This window comes from Canis aureus, chromosome 1, assembly GCF_053574225.1.
Source record: "Canis aureus isolate CA01 chromosome 1, VMU_Caureus_v.1.0, whole genome shotgun sequence".
NCBI classification, from domain to species: domain Eukaryota; kingdom Metazoa; phylum Chordata; class Mammalia; order Carnivora; family Canidae; genus Canis; species Canis aureus.
In genome coordinates this window covers 108645340-108667120 of record NC_135611.1, presented here as the reverse complement: position 1 = coordinate 108667120, position 21781 = coordinate 108645340, and the positions used below count along the sequence as shown (strand labels likewise).

General features: G+C 42.9%; 1 protein-coding gene and 1 pseudogene across 8 annotated transcripts in view; one reads left to right on the top strand and one right to left on the bottom strand.

Annotated features, from left to right (window-relative positions):
- Positions 1-5156: 5156 nt before the first annotated feature.
- LOC144283053 (MARCKS-related protein pseudogene) lies at positions 5157-6470 on the top strand (annotated as a pseudogene).
- Positions 6471-9008: 2538 nt separating this feature from the next.
- The window catches only part of LOC144282999 (caspase recruitment domain-containing protein 8-like), a 32069-nt gene continuing 19296 nt past the window's right edge, over positions 9009-21781 (bottom strand). For 6 of the 8 annotated variants that reach the window (XM_077846654.1, XM_077846648.1, XM_077846666.1 and 3 more), the window contains 8 exons: positions 20307-20362; positions 18248-18398; positions 17653-17882; positions 17319-17581; positions 14659-14784; positions 14169-14310; positions 12634-12678; positions 9009-9526 (listed from right to left, as the gene is read on the bottom strand). In XM_077846654.1, coding sequence (XP_077702780.1) covers positions 9255-9526; positions 12634-12678; positions 14169-14310; positions 14659-14784; positions 17319-17581; positions 17653-17882; positions 18248-18398; positions 20307-20362 — 1285 coding nt within the window. In that variant the 3' untranslated portion in view covers positions 9009-9254. Of the gene's footprint in view, positions 9527-11596; positions 11808-12633; positions 12679-14168; positions 14311-14658; positions 14785-17318; positions 17582-17652; positions 17883-18247; positions 18399-20306; positions 20363-21781 lie in introns of all 8 variants that reach the window. The other 2 variants (XR_013351392.1, XM_077846663.1) reach the window with 2 other exon arrangements.

Sequence of the window (21781 nt, the reverse complement as noted above, 5' to 3'; positions counted from 1 at the left end):
ATTTTTTCTCTCCTTTTCAACCAATTTCTTGTTTTATCAAAACTCTTTTTTAATTTTTTTTTATTTTTTATATTTCTTAAAGATTTTATTTATTCATGAGAGACAGAGAGAGAGAGAGGCAGAGACACAGGCAGAGGGAGAAGCAGGCTCCATGCAGGGAGCCTGAGGTGGGACTTGATCCTGGGACTCCAGGATCAGGCCCTGGACTGAAGGCAGCGCTAAACCGCTGAGCCACCAGGGATGCCCCTTATCAACTCTTTATTAATTTTTTTTTAATTTTCATTTTTACATTTACATTCTACCATTTAATTGTATTTAATTCTATCTTCTATATATTGTTGGGGCCAGGCGGGAAGGGAAACTCATCAAGATGGCGGATACGCCAAAATGGCTGAGGTTCCTGTCACCACCTCCACTTGGGACGCCAATGGACCAATGACCTGCTGACAGCTTGAGCAGACCCTTACACCTCTCCTTTGGACTTCCCCAACCGAACCCAATGCCCTTCAAACCCCAGAGGAGGAAGTCACCTTTGACTGGCCGAATTGCAATCCTTCCTCTGCATAGTGAGGGTCACTCTGACTGGTTGGATTGCAATCTTTCCTTTGCATATGAGCCAACCAATAGGAAACCGTTCTGCCTTACAACGTTATGTAAACCCCCTACCACCTTGTCTTGGGGCGACTTCCTCGACTCACTCTCTTTCCCCCCGTGAGTCGTGGAACCTTGCCCTAGGGTGCCTGCAATAAAATCTGTTCTTGGACCCTCGTTTGCCTTGGCGGTCTCATTTCCGTCTAGTTACTAAAAAACTTAACATATATATGTTTTTCTTTCTTATTTTCTAATTTCTTTCTTTCTATTTCTTTCATATTTCTAATTTTGGGATGCAGTTTCTTCTAACAGACCAAATACACCCAAAATGTAGTTTATGGCTCTATTCTCCTCATCAGTCTGGTCGTATTCACTTTTCTCTTTCTCTTTTTTTCTGTTTTGTTAAAGATTTTTAAATTTTTATCTTTATAGTTACATTCTATCCTTTCAATGTATTTAATTTTATTTTTATATCTATGTTTTTCTTTCTTTACAATTTTGAAGTGTAGTTTCTTCTAACAAACTGACCAAAATACACTCCGGATGTAGTGTAATCCTCTGTTCTGTTCACCTCTCTGTTTATATTCCATTTTTTTGTCTTTTAATTTCCATTTTTACAGTTACATTCTATCCTTTCATTGTATTTAAGTTTTTGTTCATATAAATTTTTTTGTTACAATTTTGGGATCTAGTTTTCTAACAAGTGGATCAAAATACACACAGAGTCCAGTGTATTGCTCAATTCTGTTCACTTGTCTGATTATATTCTCTCTATATATATTTTTTTTTTAAGTTTTGAGCTTCTGATTTGTTTAGGGGTCATTGTCGCCATTTTAGTATTTTGTGCCCTTGTCCATCTATTCTTCTCTGGTAAAAGGACAAGTTGGAAAAACTCACCTCAAAAAAGAAAACAAGAGGCAGTACTGACTGCCAGGGACTTAATCAGTATGGACATAAGTAACATATCAGCACTAGAGTTCAGAATAATGATTATAAAGATAGTAGCAGGGCTCAAAAAAAGCATAGAAGACACTAGAGAATCCCTTTCTCAAGAAATAAAAGAACTAAAAATCTAGTCAAGTGGAAATAAAAAAGGCTATTAATGAGATCCAATAAAAAATGGAGGTTCTTTTTTTTTTAATTTTTATTTATTTATGATAGTCACAGAGAGAGAGAGAGAGGCAGAGACACAGGCAGAGGGAGAAGCAGGCTCCATGCACCAGGAGCCCGATGTGGGATTCGATCCCGGGTCTCCAGGATCGCGCCCTGGGCCAAAGGCAAGCGCTAAACCGCTGCGCCACCCAGGGATCCCAAAAATGGAGGTTCTAACAGCTAGGATAAATGAGGCAGAAGAGAGAATTAGTGATGTAGAAGACAAAATGATGGAGAGTAAAGATGCTGAGAAAAAGAGAGATAAACAACTACTGGATCATGAGGGGCGAATTTGAGAGATAAGTGATACCATAAGGCGAAACAATATTAGAATAATTGGAATCCCAGAAGAAGACAAAAGAGAGAGGGACAGAAGTTACATTAGAGCAAACTCTAGGTGAGAACTTCCCTAATCTGGGGAAGGAAATAGGCATCCAAATAGAGGAGGCACAGAGAACACCCCTTAAAATCAATAAAAATAGGTCAACACCTCAACATATAACAGTGAAACTTGTAAATCTCAGAGACAAAGAAAATCCTGAAAGTAGATCAGGACAAGAGGTCTATAACCTACAAGGGTAGAAACATAAGGCTGGCAGCAGACCTATCCATAGACACGTGGCAGGGCAGAAAGGACTGCCATGATATATATTCAGGGTGTTAAATGAGAAAAATATGCAGCCAGGAATACTTTATCCAGCTATGATGTCATTCAAAATAGAAGAAGATATAAAGAGTTTTCAGAATAAACAGAAACTAAAAGAATTTGTGATTACCAAACCAGTCCTACAAGAAATATTAAAAGGGAGCCTTTAGGGGCAGCCCCGGTGGCGCAGAGGCTTAGCGCAGCCTGCAGCCTAGGGCATGATCCTGGAGACCCGGGAACGAGTCCCACGTCAGGCTTCCTGCATGGAGCCTGCTTCTCCCTCTGTCTGTGTCTCTACCTCTCTCTCTCTCTCTCTCCTCTGAATAAATAAATAAATCTTTAAAAAAATAAAAAATAAAAGGGAGCCTTTAAGGGAAGGGAGAGCCCCAAAATAACATAGACCAAAAAGGAACTGAGACAATATACAGAAACAGTGACTTTTTAGGTAATGAAATGGCACTAAATTCATCTTTTTTAAAATATATATTTTATTTATTTATTCATGAGAGACACACAGGGAGAGAGGCAGAGACATAGGCAGAGGGAGACGCAGGCTCCCTGCAGGAAGCCTGATGCAGGACTCAGTCCCAGGACCCTGGGATCACGACCTGAGCTGAAGGCAGATGCTCAACCACTGAGGCACCCAGGTGCCCCTAAATTTATATCTTTCAATAGTTAGTCTGAATATAAATGGGCTAAATGCCCCAATCAAAAGACAAAATATCAGATTAGATAAAAAGCAAGACCCATCAATATGCTATCTGCAAGAGACTCATTTTAGACCCAAAGAAATCACTAGATTTAAAGTGAGGGGGTGGGAAACCATTTATTATGCTAATGGATGTCAAAAGAAAGCTAGTGTAGTAATTCTTATATCAGACAAATTAGATTTTAAACCATCTCTCTGTAATAAGAGATGGAAGGACACTATATCATAATTAAAGGGTCTATCCAACAAGAAGATCTCATAATTGGGGCAGCCCCAGTGGTGCAGCAGTTTAGCACCGCCTACAGCCCGGGGTGTGATCCTGGAGACCCGGGATAGAGTCCCACGTCGGGCTCCCTGCGTGGATCCTGCTTCTCCCTCTGCCTGCTTCTCCCTCTGCCTGTGTCTCTGCCTGCATCTCTATGAATGAAATAAATAAATGAAATGAAAATAAATGAAATGAAATAAAATCTTAAAAAAAGAAGATCTCACAATTGTAAAGATTTATGTCCCTAACATGGAAGCAGCCAGTTATATAAGCCAATTAATAACAAAATTAAAGAAACACATTGATAGTAATACAATAATAGTAGGGGATTTAAACACCCCACTCATGGCAATGGACAGATAAACTAAGCAGATCAACAAGGAAACAAGGGCTTTGAATGACACATTGGACCAGATGGGCTTCACAGATATATTCAGAGCATTCCTCCTAAAGCAGCAGAATGCACATTCTTCTCAAGTGCACATGGAACATTCTCCAGAATAGATCACATACTGGGTCACAGATCACATACTGGATCTCAACTGGTACAAAAGACTGGGATCATTCTCTGAATATTTTCAGACCATGATGCTTTCAAATTGGAGCTCAATCACAAGAGGAAATTTGGAAAGAACTCAAATACACGGAGGCTAAAGAGCATCCTACTAACAAATGAATGGGTCAACTAGGAAATTAAAGAAAATTTTTAAAAATTCATGGAAATAAATGAAAATGAAAGTTCAAAGCCTTTAGGATGCAAAGGTGGTCCTAAGAGGGAAGTATATAGCAACACAAGCCTTTACCAAGAACCAAGAAAGGTCTCAAGCACAACCTAACCTTACACCTATAGGAGCTGGAGAAAGAACAGCAAATAAAGCCTAAACTGAGCAGGAGAAAAGAAATATAGTTTAGAGCAGGAATCAATGAAATAGAAACCACAAGAAGAGTAGAACAGATCAATGAAACTAAGAGCTGATTCTTTGAAAGAGTTAATAAGATTGATAAACCCCTGGCCAGACTTATCAAAAAGAAAAAAGACCTGAATAAATAAAATCATGAATGAAAGAGGAGAGATCACAACCAACATGGGAGAAATACAAACAATTACAAGAACATATCATGAGCAACTATATGCCAAAAATTAGGCAATCTGGATAAAATGGATCTATTCTTAAAGATGTATAAAATACCAAAACTGAAATTGGAAGAAATAGAAAATCTGAACAGACCTATAGCCAGCAAGTAAATTGAAGCAGAAAAAAAAAAAAAAAAAAAAAAAACTCTCAATAAACAAGAGTCCTGGGCCAGATGGCTTCCCAGAGGATTTCTACCAAACATTTAAAGAAGAATTAATGTTTATTCTTAAGAAGCTCTTTCAAGAAATAGAAATGGAAGGAAAACTTCCAATCTCTATGAAGGCAGCATTATCTTAGTTCCAAAACCAGACAAAGATCCCACCAAAATGGAGAATTACAGACCAAAATCCCTGGTAAACATGGATGCAAAAATTCTCACCAAAATACTAAGGATCCAACTGGATATTAAAAGGATTATGCACAATGATCATTTGGGATTTATGGGCTGCAAGGGTGGTTAACCATCTGCAAATCAGTTAATGTGATAAACTACATTAATAAAACAAATGACAAGAATCATATGATACTCTCAGTAGATGCAGAAAAAGCATTTGACAAAGTACAGCACCCCTTTATTGATTAAAACTCTTCACAGTGTAGGGATAGAGGGAACATACCCCAATAGCATAAAAGCCATATATAAAAAGCCCACAGGGCATTCTGGCGCGGAGCGGAGCGGTGGCGGGCGTAGCTAGCGGGTCGGGTGCCGAGAGGGGGTGCAGCTCGGTTCCCCCCATACCCCTCCCCCTCAGGCGCGAGCCCCACCCCTCCGCCGGCCAGGCCGACCCGGCCGAACTATCCCCTGCGGCGCGAGCCCGGGGCCGCCCCGGGCGCCCCCCAGCAGACCCCCCCCCCCATCATGGGCAGCCAGAGCTCCAAGGCTCCCCGGGGCGACGTGACCGCCGAGGAGGCAGCAGGCGCTTCCCCTGCTAAGGCCAACGGACAGGAGAATGGCCACGTGAAAAGCAATGGAGACTTATCCCCCAAGGGTGAAGGGGAGTCGCCCCCCGTGAACGGAACAGAGGAGGCAGCCGGGGCCACTGGCGATGGCATCGAGCCAGCACCCCCTAGCCAGGGCGCTGAGGTCAAGGGGGATGCCCCCGCCAAGGAGACCCCCAAGAAGAAGAAGAAATTCTCTTTCAAGAAGCCTTTCAAATTGAGTGGTCTGTCCTTCAAGAGAAATCGGAAGGAGGGTGGGGGTGATTCCTCTGCCTCCTCACCCACAGAGGAAGAGCAGGAGCAGGGCGAGATCGGTGCCTGCGGCGAGGAAGGCACAGCCCAGGAAGGGAAGGCTGCCGCCACCCCTGAGAGCCAGGAGCCCCAGGCCAAGGGGGCAGAGGCTAGTGCTGCCTCCAAGGGAGGAGACACAGAGGAAGAGGCAGGGCCCCAGGCTGCAGAGCCGTCCACTCCCTCGGGGCCGGAGAGTGGCCCTACACCTGCCGGCGAGCAGAATGAGTAGCTGGGTGGGGGCAGGTGGGTGATCTCTAAGCTGCAAAAACTGTGCTGTCCTTGTGAGGTCACTCCCTGGACCTGGTGCCCTGGCTGCCTTCCTGTGCCCAGAAAGGAAGGGGCTGTTGCCCCCTCCCAGCCACGTTCCCTCTCCTTTTCCCTCCTGTGGATTCTCCCATCATCCATCTGGCCTTCCTCTTAAGGCCAGCTGAAGATGGTCCCTTGCAGTTTCCCGAGTTAGGTTAGTGATGTGAAATATGCTCCTGCCCCTGGCCCTACCTCTCCTGCCCCTACCCCTGCAGAAGGCAATTGCTGGTTTTCTTCCCCAGTTCTTTTCCAAGTAGGTTTTGTTTACTCCCCAAATCCCTGAGCCAGATGTGGGGTGCCTACACTCCCAAACCCGAGTGTCCAGCCTTCCCCTCTGTTGAGTTTTTAGTCTCTTGTGCTGTGCCTAGTGGCACCTGGGCTGGGGAGGACACTGCCCCTGTCTAGGTTTTTATAAATGTCTTACTCAAGTTCAAACCTCCAAAAAAATAAATAAATAAATAAATAAATAAATAAAAATAAAATAAAATAAAAAGCCCACAGTGAATATCCTTCTCAATGGGGAAAAACTGAGAGCTTTTCCCCTAAAGTCAGGAACACAACAGGGATGTCCACATGCACTACTGTTATTCAACATTACTACAAGAAGTCCTAGCCTCAGGAATCACACAACAAAAAGAAATAAAAGGCATCCAAATCAGCTAAGAAGAAGTGAAACTTTCACTCTTTGCAGATGACATGATATTCTATATGGAAAACCCAAAAGACTCCACCTCAAGATTACTAGAACTCATACCGGAATTCAGTAGAGTGGCAAGATATAAAATCAATGCACAGAAATCAGTTGCATTTCTATACACTAACAATGAGGCAGAAGAGAAATTAAGGGTCAATCCCATTGACAACTGGACCAAAAACCATAAGATACCTAGGAATAAACCTAACCAAAGGGGCAAAGGATCTGTACTCAGAAAACTATAGAACATTGATGAAAAAATTAAGGAAGATACAAATAAATGGAAAAACATTCTATGGTAATGTATTAGAACAAATATTGTTAAAATGTCTTTAACATATGTACATTCAATGCAATCACTCTCAAAATACCATCAACTTATTTCACAGAATTAGAACAAATAATCCTAAAATTTGTATGGAACCAGAAAAGACCTCGACTAGCCAAAGGAATGTTGAAAAAGAAACCCCAAACTGGTGGCATCTCAATTCTGGACTTTAAGCTCTATTACAAAGCTGTGATCATCAAGACAATATGGTACTGGTACAAAAACAGACACATAGATCAATGGAACAAAATAGAGAATCCAGAAATAGACCCTCAATGCTATGGTCAACTAATCTTCAACAAAGCAGGAAAGAATATCCAATGGAAAAAACATAGTCTCTTCAACAACTGCTGTTGGAAAAATTGGGTAGCTACATGTAGAAAAATAAAACTGAACCATTTCCTCACACCATACACAAAAATAGACTCAAGATGTATGAAAGACCCAAATGTGAGACAGGAATCCATCAAAATCCTAGAGAAGGGGGGGGTGGGGTAATTGGGTGATGGGCACCGAGGAAGGCACTTGATGGGATAAGCACTGGGTGTTATACTATATGCTGGCAAATTGAATTTAAATTTTAAAATGTAAAAAAAAAAAAACTTCCTAGAGAAGAACATGGGCAGCAACCTCTGTAACCTTGGCTGCAGCAATGCCTTGCTAGATACATCTCCAAAGTATAGAAAAACAAAAGCAAAAATGAACTATTGGGACTTGATAAGGATAAAAAGCTTTGGTACAACAAAGGAAAGACTCAACAAAACCAAAAGGCAACCTACAGAATGGGAGAAGAATATTGGCAAATAATGTATCAGATAAAAGCTAATATCCAAAATCTATAAAGAACATATCAAAATCAAAACCTAAAGAACAAATAATCCAGTCAAAAAATGGGCAGAAGACATGAACAGACATTTCTCAGAAGACATACAAATTGCCAACAGGCACATGACAAAATGCTTAACACCACTTGGCATCAGAGAAATACAAATCACAACCACAATACCTCACACCAGTCAGAATGGCTAATTTTAACAAGTCAAGAAACAACACATGTTGGTGAGGATGTGGAGAAATGGAAACCCTCATACACTGTTGGTGGGAATGCAAGATGGTGCAGCCACTTTGGAAAACAGTAGGAAGTTTCCTCAAAAAGTTGAAAATAGAGCTTCCCTACGACCCAGCAATTGCACTACCGGGTATTTGCCCCAAAGATACAAATGTGGTGATCCAAAGGGGAACCTGCATCCCAATGTTTATAGCAGCAACATCTACAATAGCCAAACTATGGAAAGAGCCCACATGTCCATTAAAAGATAAATGGATGATGAAGTTGTGTACACAATGGAATACTACTCAGCCATCAAAAAATGAAATCTTGCTATATGCAATGATGTGGGTAGAATTAGAGGATATTATGCTAAGTGAAATAACTCAAACAGAGAAAGACAATTGTATGATCTAACTCATGTGGAGTTTAAGAAACAAAACAGAGTAATAGGGGAAGAGAGGAAAAAATGAAACAAGACGAAATCAGAGAGGGAGACAAATCATAAGAGACTCTTAAACATAGGAAGCAAACAGCATTGCTGGAGGGAAAGGAGTGGACAGATGGGGTAACTGGGTGATGGACATTAAGGAAGGCTTGGTATGTAATGAGCACTGGGCATTATATAAGACTGATGAATCACTGAACTCTATTCCTGAAACCAATAATACATTATATATAATTAATTAGATTTAAATTTTAAAAAAGAAAATTTTCAAGATTTTGGATACAGTGATAGGTATTTGCCAAGTTACAGATCAGTCCTCAATAGAACCTGTGTGTTGGTTGAGTAGGTGTTACTTGGACCTCTTTTGTCTTGGACACTGAACTCAATGATCACATGTTCATTTATGCATTTCCTTCCTTTCTTTTTCCTTCCTTTTTTTTAAAAAAAAAAACAGATTTATTCAATTTTTTTTTATTTGAAGGGGGCAGAGTGAGTGGTAGGAGGGGCAGAGGGAGAGGATCTTAAGCAGACTCCAAGCTGTGCGTGGAGCCCAATGCAGGGCTCAACATCATGACCCTGAGATCAACACCTGACCTGAAATCAAGAGTCAGATGCTTAATCCACTGAACCACCCAAGCACCCCTGTTTGTTCATTTTCAATGGAGAACACTGGATTCTCTCTTCGTGAGTATCCACCTGAGTCACTGTTGTAAACTCTGCTGGCTGAGGTAGGACATCAGGTAAGGATCTCTTCTATGAAGGCTTTGGAAGAGGACCCCCAGGGCCTGGTGCCCTTTCTTCTCCACCATCCTCAGCAGGGTCTCATTCCTCCGCTGCTGTGTAGGGCACTGCTGCACCAGCTCCTTCTCTTCCTCGGTGAAGACCTCACTGTCCTGAAGGTCATCCAGTACTCCATTTAGGTCTCCCAGCCTGGCTTGCAGCTGCCTGCGGTGCTCCTTCAGAAAGGCCTTACCTGGGCAGAAGGAAGAGTTGAAGACTCAGAAAGGGATAGCACTCTTATGGAGTTCACAAGCTACATAAGACATAAGACATATTTCCTTTTTCATTTTTCCCTGAAGTAAGCTCCATGCCCAGTGTGAAGCCTAACTCAGGGCTTGAACACATGACCCTGAGATCAAACCCAGAACTGAGATCAGGAGCCAGATGCTTAACTGACTGGGCCACCCAGATGGCCCTTAAAGACATAATTCTCTGTGGAGATAATGTTCATTCTCTTTTGCATGTTGCCCAGACAGACCTTACATGCACATCTTCAGGATTCCCAGTCCATTTTCATGGGTCTATGAATTTAGGGAAACTCAATGATTCCTCTACTTCAATCCCATCCCATCCCCTCCCTCCAAGCTTAGAGCACCTCTCCATCATTACTTTCCAGTTTTCATTGGAATCCTGAAGAGGCTCTATTTTGCTGTACACTCATCTATTCATCTTCTAACACCCTTCAAGTTCATACATTGATATGCATGATACCGGAGGTGCAGGTGGTCTAGACTAGCTCCCCACCCTCAGGGATCTTCTTTAGAAGTGTATACCAGGATCACTGGAGAGAAGAAGGTATTTTGCCTCATGCTGACTCAGGGTTCATGCTGGTTCCCATATGTAATACCTGTGTGACCTTGGCCAAATCACATCACTTTCTTGTTTCTCAGTTCATTCAGTTCTACCATGACTGTTTTAGCCTTTTTTTTTCTTTTTTTTTTTTTTTTTTTTTTTTTGAGAGAGAGAGCTCCAGCAGGGGGAGGAGGGCAGAGGGAGAAAGAGAACCTTAAGCAGGCTCCATGCTGTGCTTAGAGCCCAACTCAGGGCCCAATCTCATGACCCTGAGATCATGACCTGAGCCAAAATCAAGAGTTGGATGCTTAACTTACTAAGCCACTTTAGAAGCTAAAAGTATGAATGCTTCCGACTTATAACTTACGCACTTAGAACTTTCGTTCTTAACACAATTGCACAGATCGTTAATGTCCAGTCATCTGCTCCTATAACCAAACAGTTTAATTTAATGATCTGATTTCTCTGATGTCTTGGTGCTTATATTGAAAAGTCATTGGAACTGTACTTTTGATGACTCCTCAATTGGAATAATCAGTTTTCTGTTTTCAGAAAGATTCTCATCTTAACCTAGTCTCGCTGCATTGGTTGTGGTCATCTTACCCAATGTTTAACAACTTATACTCAATCTTCTTAACTGGACATAAACTTCACCTTTTTACCCCTCTCTAGGATGCACTCTGAAACATTTTAACTCACTCAATGTTCGAAATGAGCCCGTGTATTATTCTCTCTTAAACCCCCCTAATATTCCTTTGGAACACATCCACAACTGTTATTTTGATAAGCACTGTGCAATCAGCTTTGTTGTTTCCACCTGCTGGAATAGAAACCCCATGAGTGCAGGGTGTGTGAAGTAACAGCCATTGCCATGTTAGCTCCAAACCTCCTCCATGATTCTGTGGGGGAGCAAGTCAAAGACTATTCACAGGGATAGACAGAAATGGGGTATATAAAGCACAAATATACATACCTGAATATTTGGCATGCTACAGGCAGTCAGTAAGTTGCATTTGCCATCGTGATCCTTTTAATTACCCTGATTTCATGAGGGAAAAATGCAACCAAAGCCTTTGGGTCAGAAAGGATAGGATGACTAGACTTTAAAGCAAAGTCTTCACAGAAGACTTAGTATCAAAAGAAGATCTGAAGGAGTAGGATCTTGTATGAAATACAAGATGCCACCAGGCCAAAAGGGAAAAAGAGGAAGAGAGATGTCATGCTTCACAGTGCATGGTGGCCAGAATGGAGATTTGGCTGGCAAAGATGTGGGCTGGCAGCAGCTTCTGAAAGGTCTTCTAGAGAGAGAAAACCAGGCTCAGCTTTATCTTGTGACAACAGGTGACAGATATCTCTTGCTCAAGAGCTTGCATAATAGGAAGGGTGGAGACCTTTTGCTGGTGCCACACACTCACCACCTGCATAAATCCTTTTCATTTTCTTTGTGAAATCATCCTTAGCTCATGCTTACCCAAGATCTGTGGTTGGGTTGGAACCCAATTGCGACTCCAGGTGTGGGGCCTGATTTTCTTTAGCTAGTCTGCCTCTCTGGACCTCCTGACAACACCACCAGCTGGCCAGGAAATGGGTCTATTGCCATTTCAAGCCAATGTGACACCTGAGGAGAGTCTTCTCTTCACTGAGGGGCATCAGGAGATGCTATCTTTCTCCTCCTGGATGATCTGTTTTGAGATAGGAGGACTGTCACTTTTACTATGTGGAGCCTGACAGTCAAAGCCAACAACATGGAAGGCAGAAGGGAGTCCCTTGATCTTTATTCCTTATTTTATTTACTTATGTTAAAAAGGCTTTATTATTTTACTTTTTTAGTAATCTCTATTCCCAACATGGGCTTGAACTCACAACCTCAAGATCAGGAATCACAAGTTCTTCCAACAGAGCCAGCAGCCAGGTGCCTCTTGACTCCTTACTTTGAATCATTTCTTTCTCTGCTACCTACCAACTCCAGGAACCTTAACCAATGCCCAGCTAATCCCTGTTCTTGATTTTCACAGCAGTCTCATAACCCGGTTCCCACTTCCTGTCCGTTCCTTGCCCACATTCATCCACACTCGAGAAAAGTGAATGCATTGCTACCTACCCTGCAAAATTCCCCCGTTGGCCTTCGGCCTAATGTCCAAAAGATTTCAACCATCATCCTTATACTTTCAACGTCTGCTTCTTGCCTGCCTCTCTGGTCTCATGGGGCCTTCCTCCCTCTAAAGTTTCATGTCCCGCCATATCAAACTACTTTCACCTATAGTTCATCAGATGCAATATGTGTTCCCCAATAAGATTGGTTGCATGCTCAGAGTCTGCATATTACACCCCCTCACGAGTTTGGGTGAGGCTCCTGAAGTGGCTCAGGCTCCTTCTTTGTCTCTGACACCACTGGGTCTTTGTAAATGAAGAGAAGGTATGATCTCTTATTGAGCCACATCACACCACTCAAACACCTCCTGAAATCAGACACATCCTTCTGACTTTTGGTGGAAGCATTGCACTCACCTGAGAGAGGAGGAGGGGCTGCTGCAGAATGAAACTGGAGATCCACTAGGAAAGGAGGAGAAGTTGGAGAATGAAATGAACCACATACCTTTATCTAGGTGTTCTTTTCTTTATTTGTAAGTGGTTTCTTCTTGTTTTATTCATTTAGTAATCTGTACAGCCAACATGGGGCTCAAACTCACAACCCCGAGATCAAGAGTCACACGTTCTTCTGACTGAGCCATTCAGGCAACCCTGTAGTTTCTCTGGTCTTTGATGTAACCCACTGAAGTAATTTAACTCCACTTCCTTAACTTAAAGATCCCATTGAAACATCATATACCAATGGCACCCAATTAAGTAGAAGATCACTTACTGCGTATTAAGGAAATGCATCCAACAAGGGAACTCATTTTTCCTTTTATTTCTATTTCTATTTAGAAGTCAATGTGAGGAAATGCGAAAGGTACGGTAAAAATAATCATACTGTTCATCATTATCCTCTAGGTAAATGTATTTTTGATATGAAATGCCATCATTGAGTGAGTACATTTGATCAATAAGTGTCGATATTCTTTAAACTCTAGAACACTGAAATTGTTGATAGTTCAGAATTTGTAAGTTGAACACACTTGTAAGTCGGTGGGACATTTGCTGACTAGAGCAACCATTTGGGAAAATAACTAGTGTTTATCATTAAGCCTTCAACATGGCCTTATGCTTTCTTTCTAAAAGTCCTGCTGTTGTTTAAAGTTCTGAGACATTTTATGTCCTCCCTCCTTCAGCAGCTGCTTAGTCTCCATTTATGCCAACAAGTATAAAATTGCCCAAAAGACAGGATTAAACCAAGTTTATGCACCTTCTGATTCTTATGATTAGCATCTCCTGAGTATCATCTCCTAGGTAGGAGAGGTTCCAATTTTCAACTCCAACAGCCACCTCTATCCCAGGCACTGAAGACCAGTGCCAACACTTTTTTCAACACAACATTGACTATAAACTGTAGTTGGGGGATCCCTGGGTGGCGCAGCGGTTTGGCGCCTGCCTTTGGCCCAGGGCGCGATCCTGGAGACCCGGGATCGAATCCCACGTCAGGCTCCCGGTGCATGGAGCCTGCTTCTCCCTCTGCCTGTGTCTCTGCCTCTCTCTCTCTCTCTGTGACTATCATAAATAAATAAAAATTAAAAAAAAAAATAAAAAAAAAAAAAATAATAAACTGTAGTTGGGGATCCCCGGGTGGCACAGCGGTTTGGCGCCTGCCTTTGGCCCAGGGCGCGATCCGGGAGACCCGCGATCGAATCCCACGTCGGGCTCCCTGCATGGAGCCTGCTTCTCCCTCTGCCTGTGTCTCTGCCTCTATCTCCCTCTCTCTCTCTGTGTGTGACTATCATAAATAAATAAAAAATAAAAAAAAATTCTATAAAAAAATAATAAAATAAACTGTACTTGGGACCATACACAGACCTTCTCCTCTGACACACTACACTACAACCAAGGGGAGAGAGGTGCATGATTTTTTTCCTCCCCCCAAATTTTAGACTCATATTGTCACCTACCTGGCCTCACCAAAGTGCGCCAGACCAAAGTCTTGTGTCTTTTTTCAGCAATTTCAAGTATGATTGGTTCCTTCATCCTCCCAGCATAGACTTTGGAGAATATCTGGATTTCTCCAGGACTCCTGTAGGATAATTTCAATTCCTAGAGGAAACACACCACTTGAATCACAGCATCAAGGGGTGGAGGGAGGGGGTATGTGTGGAAAGTCCTGTTTGCCAACAGTGAACTGGCCACTGAATTATGATCATTACCTACACAGTCTCATAGCTGGTTGAGGGTGAAAAGAGGGAGGAAGGTCAACAGCTTTTAGGTTACAATTTTCAGAAATAGTATTATCCCTGAAAGGAAAGGTAGCCAAGCTTTTATCAGGGTGTGGTTCAGAGAATAATCACCGGAGCTACTGACCCTGCATTAGTCTTCCATTGTTTTCCGAAGAACATAACATTTTGAAGCCTGAGTTAAATCTGAGTTAGATTCAATTCTACCAACCTCAGGTATTATCTCCAGATGAGCATTACTGGACACGATATAACGGGAACCAAAATTCAGGGGGTCCACTGGGGGTGAGGTCTGCAGACGCACACCATGAAACTTAGCTTCTTCATCATCTATTGCCTGAGGAAGAAGCAGAAGCAAATCAGAGGACAAAGCTAAAAGTAATAAAGCAAAGGTAGTGGCACACAAAGTCCTCCATATGTTGTATAAGTAGCATGTATGATATGATTCAAATGATGTAAAGATTTATGCCTCTGTGCATGAGGAGATATAGTTCTCTTAGGATTTTATTTTTAAGAAATCTCTACACCCAATGGGTGGTTCAAACTCAATCCTGAGACTCAAAGTTGCATGCTCCTCCGACTAAGTCATACAGGTGCCCCATGGAAGGATGTATTAACAAAATTTTACTGGTGGTTATCTCAGAGCCAAGGGATTTATTTCTATTTTCGGGGGGAGGGGGTGTTAAATGGAGAGAGAATCTTAAGCAGTCTCTACATTCAGCAGAGCCTGACTTGGTGGCTCCATCTCGTGATCTTGAGATCATGACCTAAGCCAAAATGAAAAGTCATAAGCTTAAACAACTGAGCCATCCAGGTGCCTCCTCCCAAGGCAATTCTTTTTATCACAAATCTCTGTATAGATTGATCATTCTTCCTATAATGTGGCAGGAATTGTCTGAGTGCTCCTCAAAGCTTCAGACAAAGACAATTCTTTCTGTTTGCCCTGGCAGGGGACCACCCAGTCTGCAGCTGGATCTATGAGGGATGAGGGTATAGACGACTTCCCTGCATCACAAGGCTGCTGCCCCATGAAATGCTCTACTACCTGTGCACCAATACAGCTGTGACATCACCAGAGAGGCCCAGAAACAGAGCAGAGGAGCCTTCAGAACTATTCGAGGAGCCTCCAAAGACACAGAATAGAACTGAAACAACAAAATAATAACAGCATTTGAGAGTCTCAGCGACAGCTCAATAGACACTTTACGGAATTAACGAGCAAGAATCACTATCAAGATCAATTACAGTGTAAGTGTCCAGTTAGTAAATGCTCTTGATGGGTATTGATGAGAAGGAGGCAGGAAGGGGAAGGAGAAGCTGGTGATGTTCCACTTCTTGATCTGGGTGCTGTATACAAGGTGTGTCTACTGTGAAAATTAGGGAGCAATACAATTATCTGCCTATTTGTTTTTTTTTAAAGATTTATTTATTATTTATTCATAGACGAGAGAGAGAGAGAGAGAGAGACAGGCAGAGGGAGAAGCAGGCTCCATGCAGAGAGCCCGATGTGGGACTCGATCCCAGATCTCCAGGATCAGGCCCTGGGCTGAAGGCGGCGCTAAACCGCTGAGCCACCCGAGCTGCCCTATCTGCCTATTTGATTCATGTTAAAAGAAATCCGTATATCCGTTTGAAGGGAAGGATGTCCAATGCTGATACACCAATTGGACCTGGAAGATCAAGTGGAAGAAAACTTTCAAATTGTATCAGGAAGGGAATGAAACTCCGGTGGGGCAGAGGCAGGGGAGGGAGGCAATGGGCTCTCAAGGAGTCACTACACACATGCTAGTAAAGAGTAACAGCTCCACAGGGATAAAAAGAAAAGGAAGGAGGAAAGACAGTAATGTGTCATGCCATCTCTGATGAAGAATTATTTTAGGGGTGCCTGGCTGGCTCAGTCAGTAGAGCATGTCACTCCATCTCAGAGTGTTGAAATCGAGCCCCAGGTTAGGGTAAAGATTACATTCTAGAAATCTTTTTAAAAAGTGTTTTAGGGATCCCTGGGTGGCGCAGTGGTTTGGCGCCTGCCTTTGGCCCAGGGCATGATCCTGGAGACCCGGGATCGAATCCCACATCAGGCTCCCGGTGCATGGAGTCTGCTTCTCCCTCTGCCTGTGTCTCTGTCTCTCTCTCTCTCTCTCTCTGTGTGTGTGTGACTATCATAAATAAATAAAAATTTTAAAAAAAGTGTTTTAAATGAGTAGACACATTTAAAAGAAATTATGGTAATAGGAGATTGGAACTAAAATAACCAAATACATCACTATAACAATGACGGGTTATCCTATGTCTCTACCTCTGTGTGTGTGTGTGTATTTGTGTGTGTGTGTGTGCTTCCCCTGGAACCTCTCGATCCAGGATGAGGGACAGAAGTGATACTTTATGTGGGAAAGCAGTAGCTCTCCAGCGACAAAGACCGGTGTATCTGCTTCAGCACTAACCCAGGAATGGTTGGGGGACTCTGAGCCTATCACAAATGTGCTGGAGGGAGATACCACTGCACAGGGAAAAGACTTCAGAGGGGTGTGCATGTATCGTGTATGTTTGGGGAGGGTATTTAAATTAGATCCTATTACTTTGAAATTCCTCAATGAAATCTCTGCATTACTCTCTGCCAGTCCCCATAAGTCTCATCTCGTATTTTCCTTCTCCGTAAAACCCAGAGAAGGCAGCTCCATTTTCAGAAGAACAGAATTCCTATTGCAGATCCTTGCACATGGCTCAAGAGGCAGCACCTGCAGAATGACCTCAGGGAGGGTGATTCATGCTTCTATCAGTGAAAGCTGTGCCTTCACTTTTCTGTTTAATACAGAGTTGGAAGGTCCAAGGTGAGAAACTGCCATGTAATTCTCACAGCTTCTCCAGCCTTACCTTCGTTAACAAGGGGTCACTGGGGATGAGGTACAAGTGAAATTTAATATCTTCAGGGTGGAAGTGATAATAGATCAGTGTCAAGGACGTGATGGGGACAGAAACACCTGTCCCACTGGCGAATCTCAGCAGGATCCCCATCAGAGAGAAGCTGGGGTTTTCCAGCACGGCATAGAAAGGCTCCACTCGGCTTGGCGGTTCTAGGACCATTCCTTCATCCTTAAAATGGGCGACTTGGAACCAAGAGACATCGACCTCATTTGCTGTAGGACAACCACAAAGCCCATCAGATAACGTTCCCACTGGCCCACTGCCTCCCCTCGTCCCTCTTTACCTGGGAGGGAGACGATGTGGGGGAGGTGGATTTCAGCAATGACCCCCTCAGGCTCCACAGAGATCTCAAACAAAGGCCCTGCCGCCATCCACTGCTCCTGGTGCTGTAACGTCAGGCCCAGGCGTTGATTCCAAGAATCAAAAGCAATCTTCACAGTCACTGCTGCTGTTACCAAGAAGCCAAGGCCTACCGCTGGCCACAGATAGAAGCCAGCCGCAGGAAAGTGGGCGCTGAAAAGAGCCAGAGTGATAGTCATGCTGGCTAACCCCAGAACTTTGATTGAAAGAACACAAGTGCAGAGAGATGTGGTGTTTGGGTGGAGCCAGGTGCAAGACCCATCTGTGATTTTCACAACTGTAGGAACCTCTGGGGACTTCATTAGGTTTTCTGGGCCCCAGTTTCTCTGTATTCTACATATGTTGAAATTAAAATACCAACTCAGTGCATAGAATACAGAGAACACTGACAAAATTTCAGATGTCCATAGGGATGGATCATGTATCCTATCATGTAGGTGTATATGAGTAAATATCACACAGCATTTACTTCCTTTATAGTAGAATTCTTTGAAACAATTAGCGTCTCCCATTCTTACCTGTATCTGTTTGCAGACTTATCAATCAACTCAATATCCACATTTCCTTCAGGTCCCAGGAACTGATAACTTTTACAAACTGGTTCAACCCCAGCAGACAGTTGAGCAGCCTGGATGGGCACTAGTGTCGCCACTCCTAAGCTAGTATCTTCTGAAAAATAAACATTGCATGTGTCAAATGCAGACTCTTAGAAAAGGCCTGATCTGAAGGAGCCCTGGAGGTTCAATGGCACATGTGCTGTTCGCAATCTAGACGTCAGAGAGAAGGATGTGTGGCAAGAACAGGGCACTTTGATCTTTGACTCCAGAAAAGGAAGGCATGAGAATGTTCTTTGTTGTTACTGAAACTGCACTCCCACATTTAAGAAGGAAGCCCAGATGGACAGCTTTGGCTGGGGGTGATATTTGCCTCAGCCAGGCACCACAGCAGCTAAATTTCTACATGGACCCAAGGAGCAGCTGATATCTGATGCTGGTGAAGGAAGGCAAGTCCCTAAAAGCTGAAGACACAAAAGCACACCGGTTGACTGTAGTGTTCACCACCATCCAACTGGAGGCACCCCAGACCATCCCCTGGTTCCCTGAGCGGTTCCACCACCCAACTGGGAAGGCTTCCCAGCACTGCTTGGAGACCATCTACACACGCGCTGCTGGATTCCATTCACACTGCCCACGCTCTGGGAGAAGACGATTGGCGTAGAACAAATATCTGTATCTTGGACAATAGAAGTCTCTGATATACTATGCTCTGACAAAATTGGTTTACGGTTTATCAAGAATTATAAAGGATGGAATCTCATTTCAAAGAGAGTTGGGATTTTGCACAGGAACAATGAAAAGTCTCAAACAGTCACCTAAACTCTCTGAGTTTTTTTCCTCCTGTGTAAGATGGAGAGACTAATGCTACCTGACCTTATAGAACTGCTCTGAATTTGGGTACCTCAAGAAAATAGCACACAACGTCAGCTACTAAGGTGAGTACAGATGAGGTTACCCTGTCACCATGTGCCTGGTAGCTCAGGAGCTGGACTGAGCATCAAGATACAGCCAATTCAGTGCCCTTGTTTTCCTGAATCTCACATGGCTTTGACATACTGTGGGAAAGTTTCCAGCAATGAGCACAGAGAGGTGGAGCAAGTATTGACAGGATGTAGGACAGTCATGTTGGGTAAAGTTTTCCAACCAATGGTGATAAATTTTGTGCTGGTCTAGGTGCTGATTTTGAAAATGGAGTCTATAAAAGAGTTCTAATGGTGAACAGATGCTATAAGAAAGAACTTAATCCAATAGGACTGGTGTCCTGGTGTCCTTTACATGAAGAGGAAGAGAGACCAATCTTTCTATCTCACTCTCTTTCTTGATACATAGAGGAAAGGCCATGTGAACCCCAGGAGAAGGTGGCCACTTACAAGCCAGGAAGACAACCTTCACCAGAGACTGAATGTGTCAGCAGGTGAGCTGAGACTTCTAGCCTCCAGAACTATGAGAAAATTACCTTCTGTTGTTTAAGTCCCCTAGACTGGCTATTTTGCTAGGCCAGCCCTAGTACACGCTTACAATAGGAATGTTTCCTAGCCCAAAGCCATTCAGAGTATAAATGTCACAAAAGATCATACATTGTTCAGTTTTTGAAGTCTTAGCATGGATTAGGGTAAAAGATAGCAGGCCCTTTTAAATGAACCCAAACACAATCCAATGCTGCCACACCTCACCTAGTGGCTGGAGATTTCTCACCCCTTGGGTTCCTTTCTTTATCTTTGAAATAGAGGCTCTATGATCCACTCATAGAGTTTCCATGGATAATAAGAAGACAATGCGTTTAATGTCCGTAATCGAGTGTTTGGAATACGGAGTCTATTCCAGATATAGTATCCGAGGTTACAGCTACTTCATATTCCCATTTAAGTTGTAGGGAGGATGGTGTTACAGATAAGAAAAATTGCTTTTGATTGTCACCACCACAAAGGACTTCAAATTGTCTTCTCCATGTAAATCCACAGGACATTTCTATCAGCCCAATACACACGTGCCTGGCTTCAACTCTATATTAGACATTTACCTGATCCTTTTTTCAGTGGCAATTTCCGGGCTATCCATTTCATGGCAGTTTGGGCCCTTGAGTGTCAAAAATAAGAAAAATATTAGAAATCATTTCACAAGGGGTGCCTGACAATCAATGGAGCATATGGCTCCTGATCTTGGGGTCGTGAGTTTGAGCCCCACACCGGGTGTGGAGATTATTTAAAATCTTAATGAAATCTTAATAAACTCTTTAAAAAAATTATCAGTTCACCAAAAGGGTCCAGAAAGGGTCATTTAAACTTTCAATTAAATTAAATTCAATGGGGATCCCTGGGTGGTGTAGCGGTTTGGCGCCTGCCTTTGGCCCAGGGCGCGATCCTGGAGACCTGGGATTGAATCCCACATCATCGGGCTCCCGGTGCATGCAGCCTGCTTTTCCCTCTGCCTGTGTCTCTGCCTCTCTCTCTCTCTCTCTCTGACTATCATAAATAAATAAAAATTAAAAAAATTAAATTCAATGATATTAAATTAAAATTGAGCTCTCAGTATACTATCCACATTTCAAGTGCTTAATACCTACATGTGGCAAATGGCTACCATATTGGCTAACACAGGCTAGAACATTTCCTTTTTTTTTTTTTTTTAAGATTTTACTTATTTATTCATGAAAGACACAGAGAGAGAGATTGGTAGAGATCGAGGGAGAAGCAGGCTCCATACAGGGAGCCCGATGTGGGACTTGATCTCAGGACTCCAGGATCATGACCTGGGCATGAAGGCAGACGCTTAACCACTGAGCCACCTGGGCACCCAGAACATTTCCATCATCACAGAATGTTCTCAGGAACAGTTCCATTAGACTCTCAAAAAAGAGATGACTAGGATACGGAGAGTAGAACTAAGAGAGGATCTCTCCAGGCAAATGTGTCTTGACCATTCTGCCTCTTCTCCTATTATACTAGTATCCAAAGTGCTCATACCTAACTTCTTTTGTTTAAATGGCTCTGATTGGGCATTTGTTATTTCACCTGGCAATAGTGGAGGAGGGGTTCTGTAACCATCTTGGTTTTTGTGAGATGACTGCTATTTTTTCTGAATCCAGTGGGCATGACGGTAAAGAAGATCTGGGGGGCTATACCCATGGGCTAGTTAGAGGCATGCTACCCACTCTGAGTCCTTTACTGTGGGACTGTTCATTACCAACACAGCCCTGTGAACATATGTGCCCAATGTTGCTAAGTGTCCACAGTGCTTAGAGAAGAATGTCCTAAATGAGTTTCCAAAACTTACTGGAGAAAATCATGGAAACAAGAAGTTGGATAAGTGAGGGTCAGGGCACAGTGGGGAAGGAGAAGAGAAGAAATTCAGGAGAAGGAGAAGAGGTAGAAAGGGCCAAATAAAGAAAAAAGGAGACGGGACACAAAACGTGAGGATTGCCAACATTCCCAGGGGGGAAAAGATATGTAACAGCATGTTAAAAAAATAAAAGATATTTAAATAAATAAAATCTAA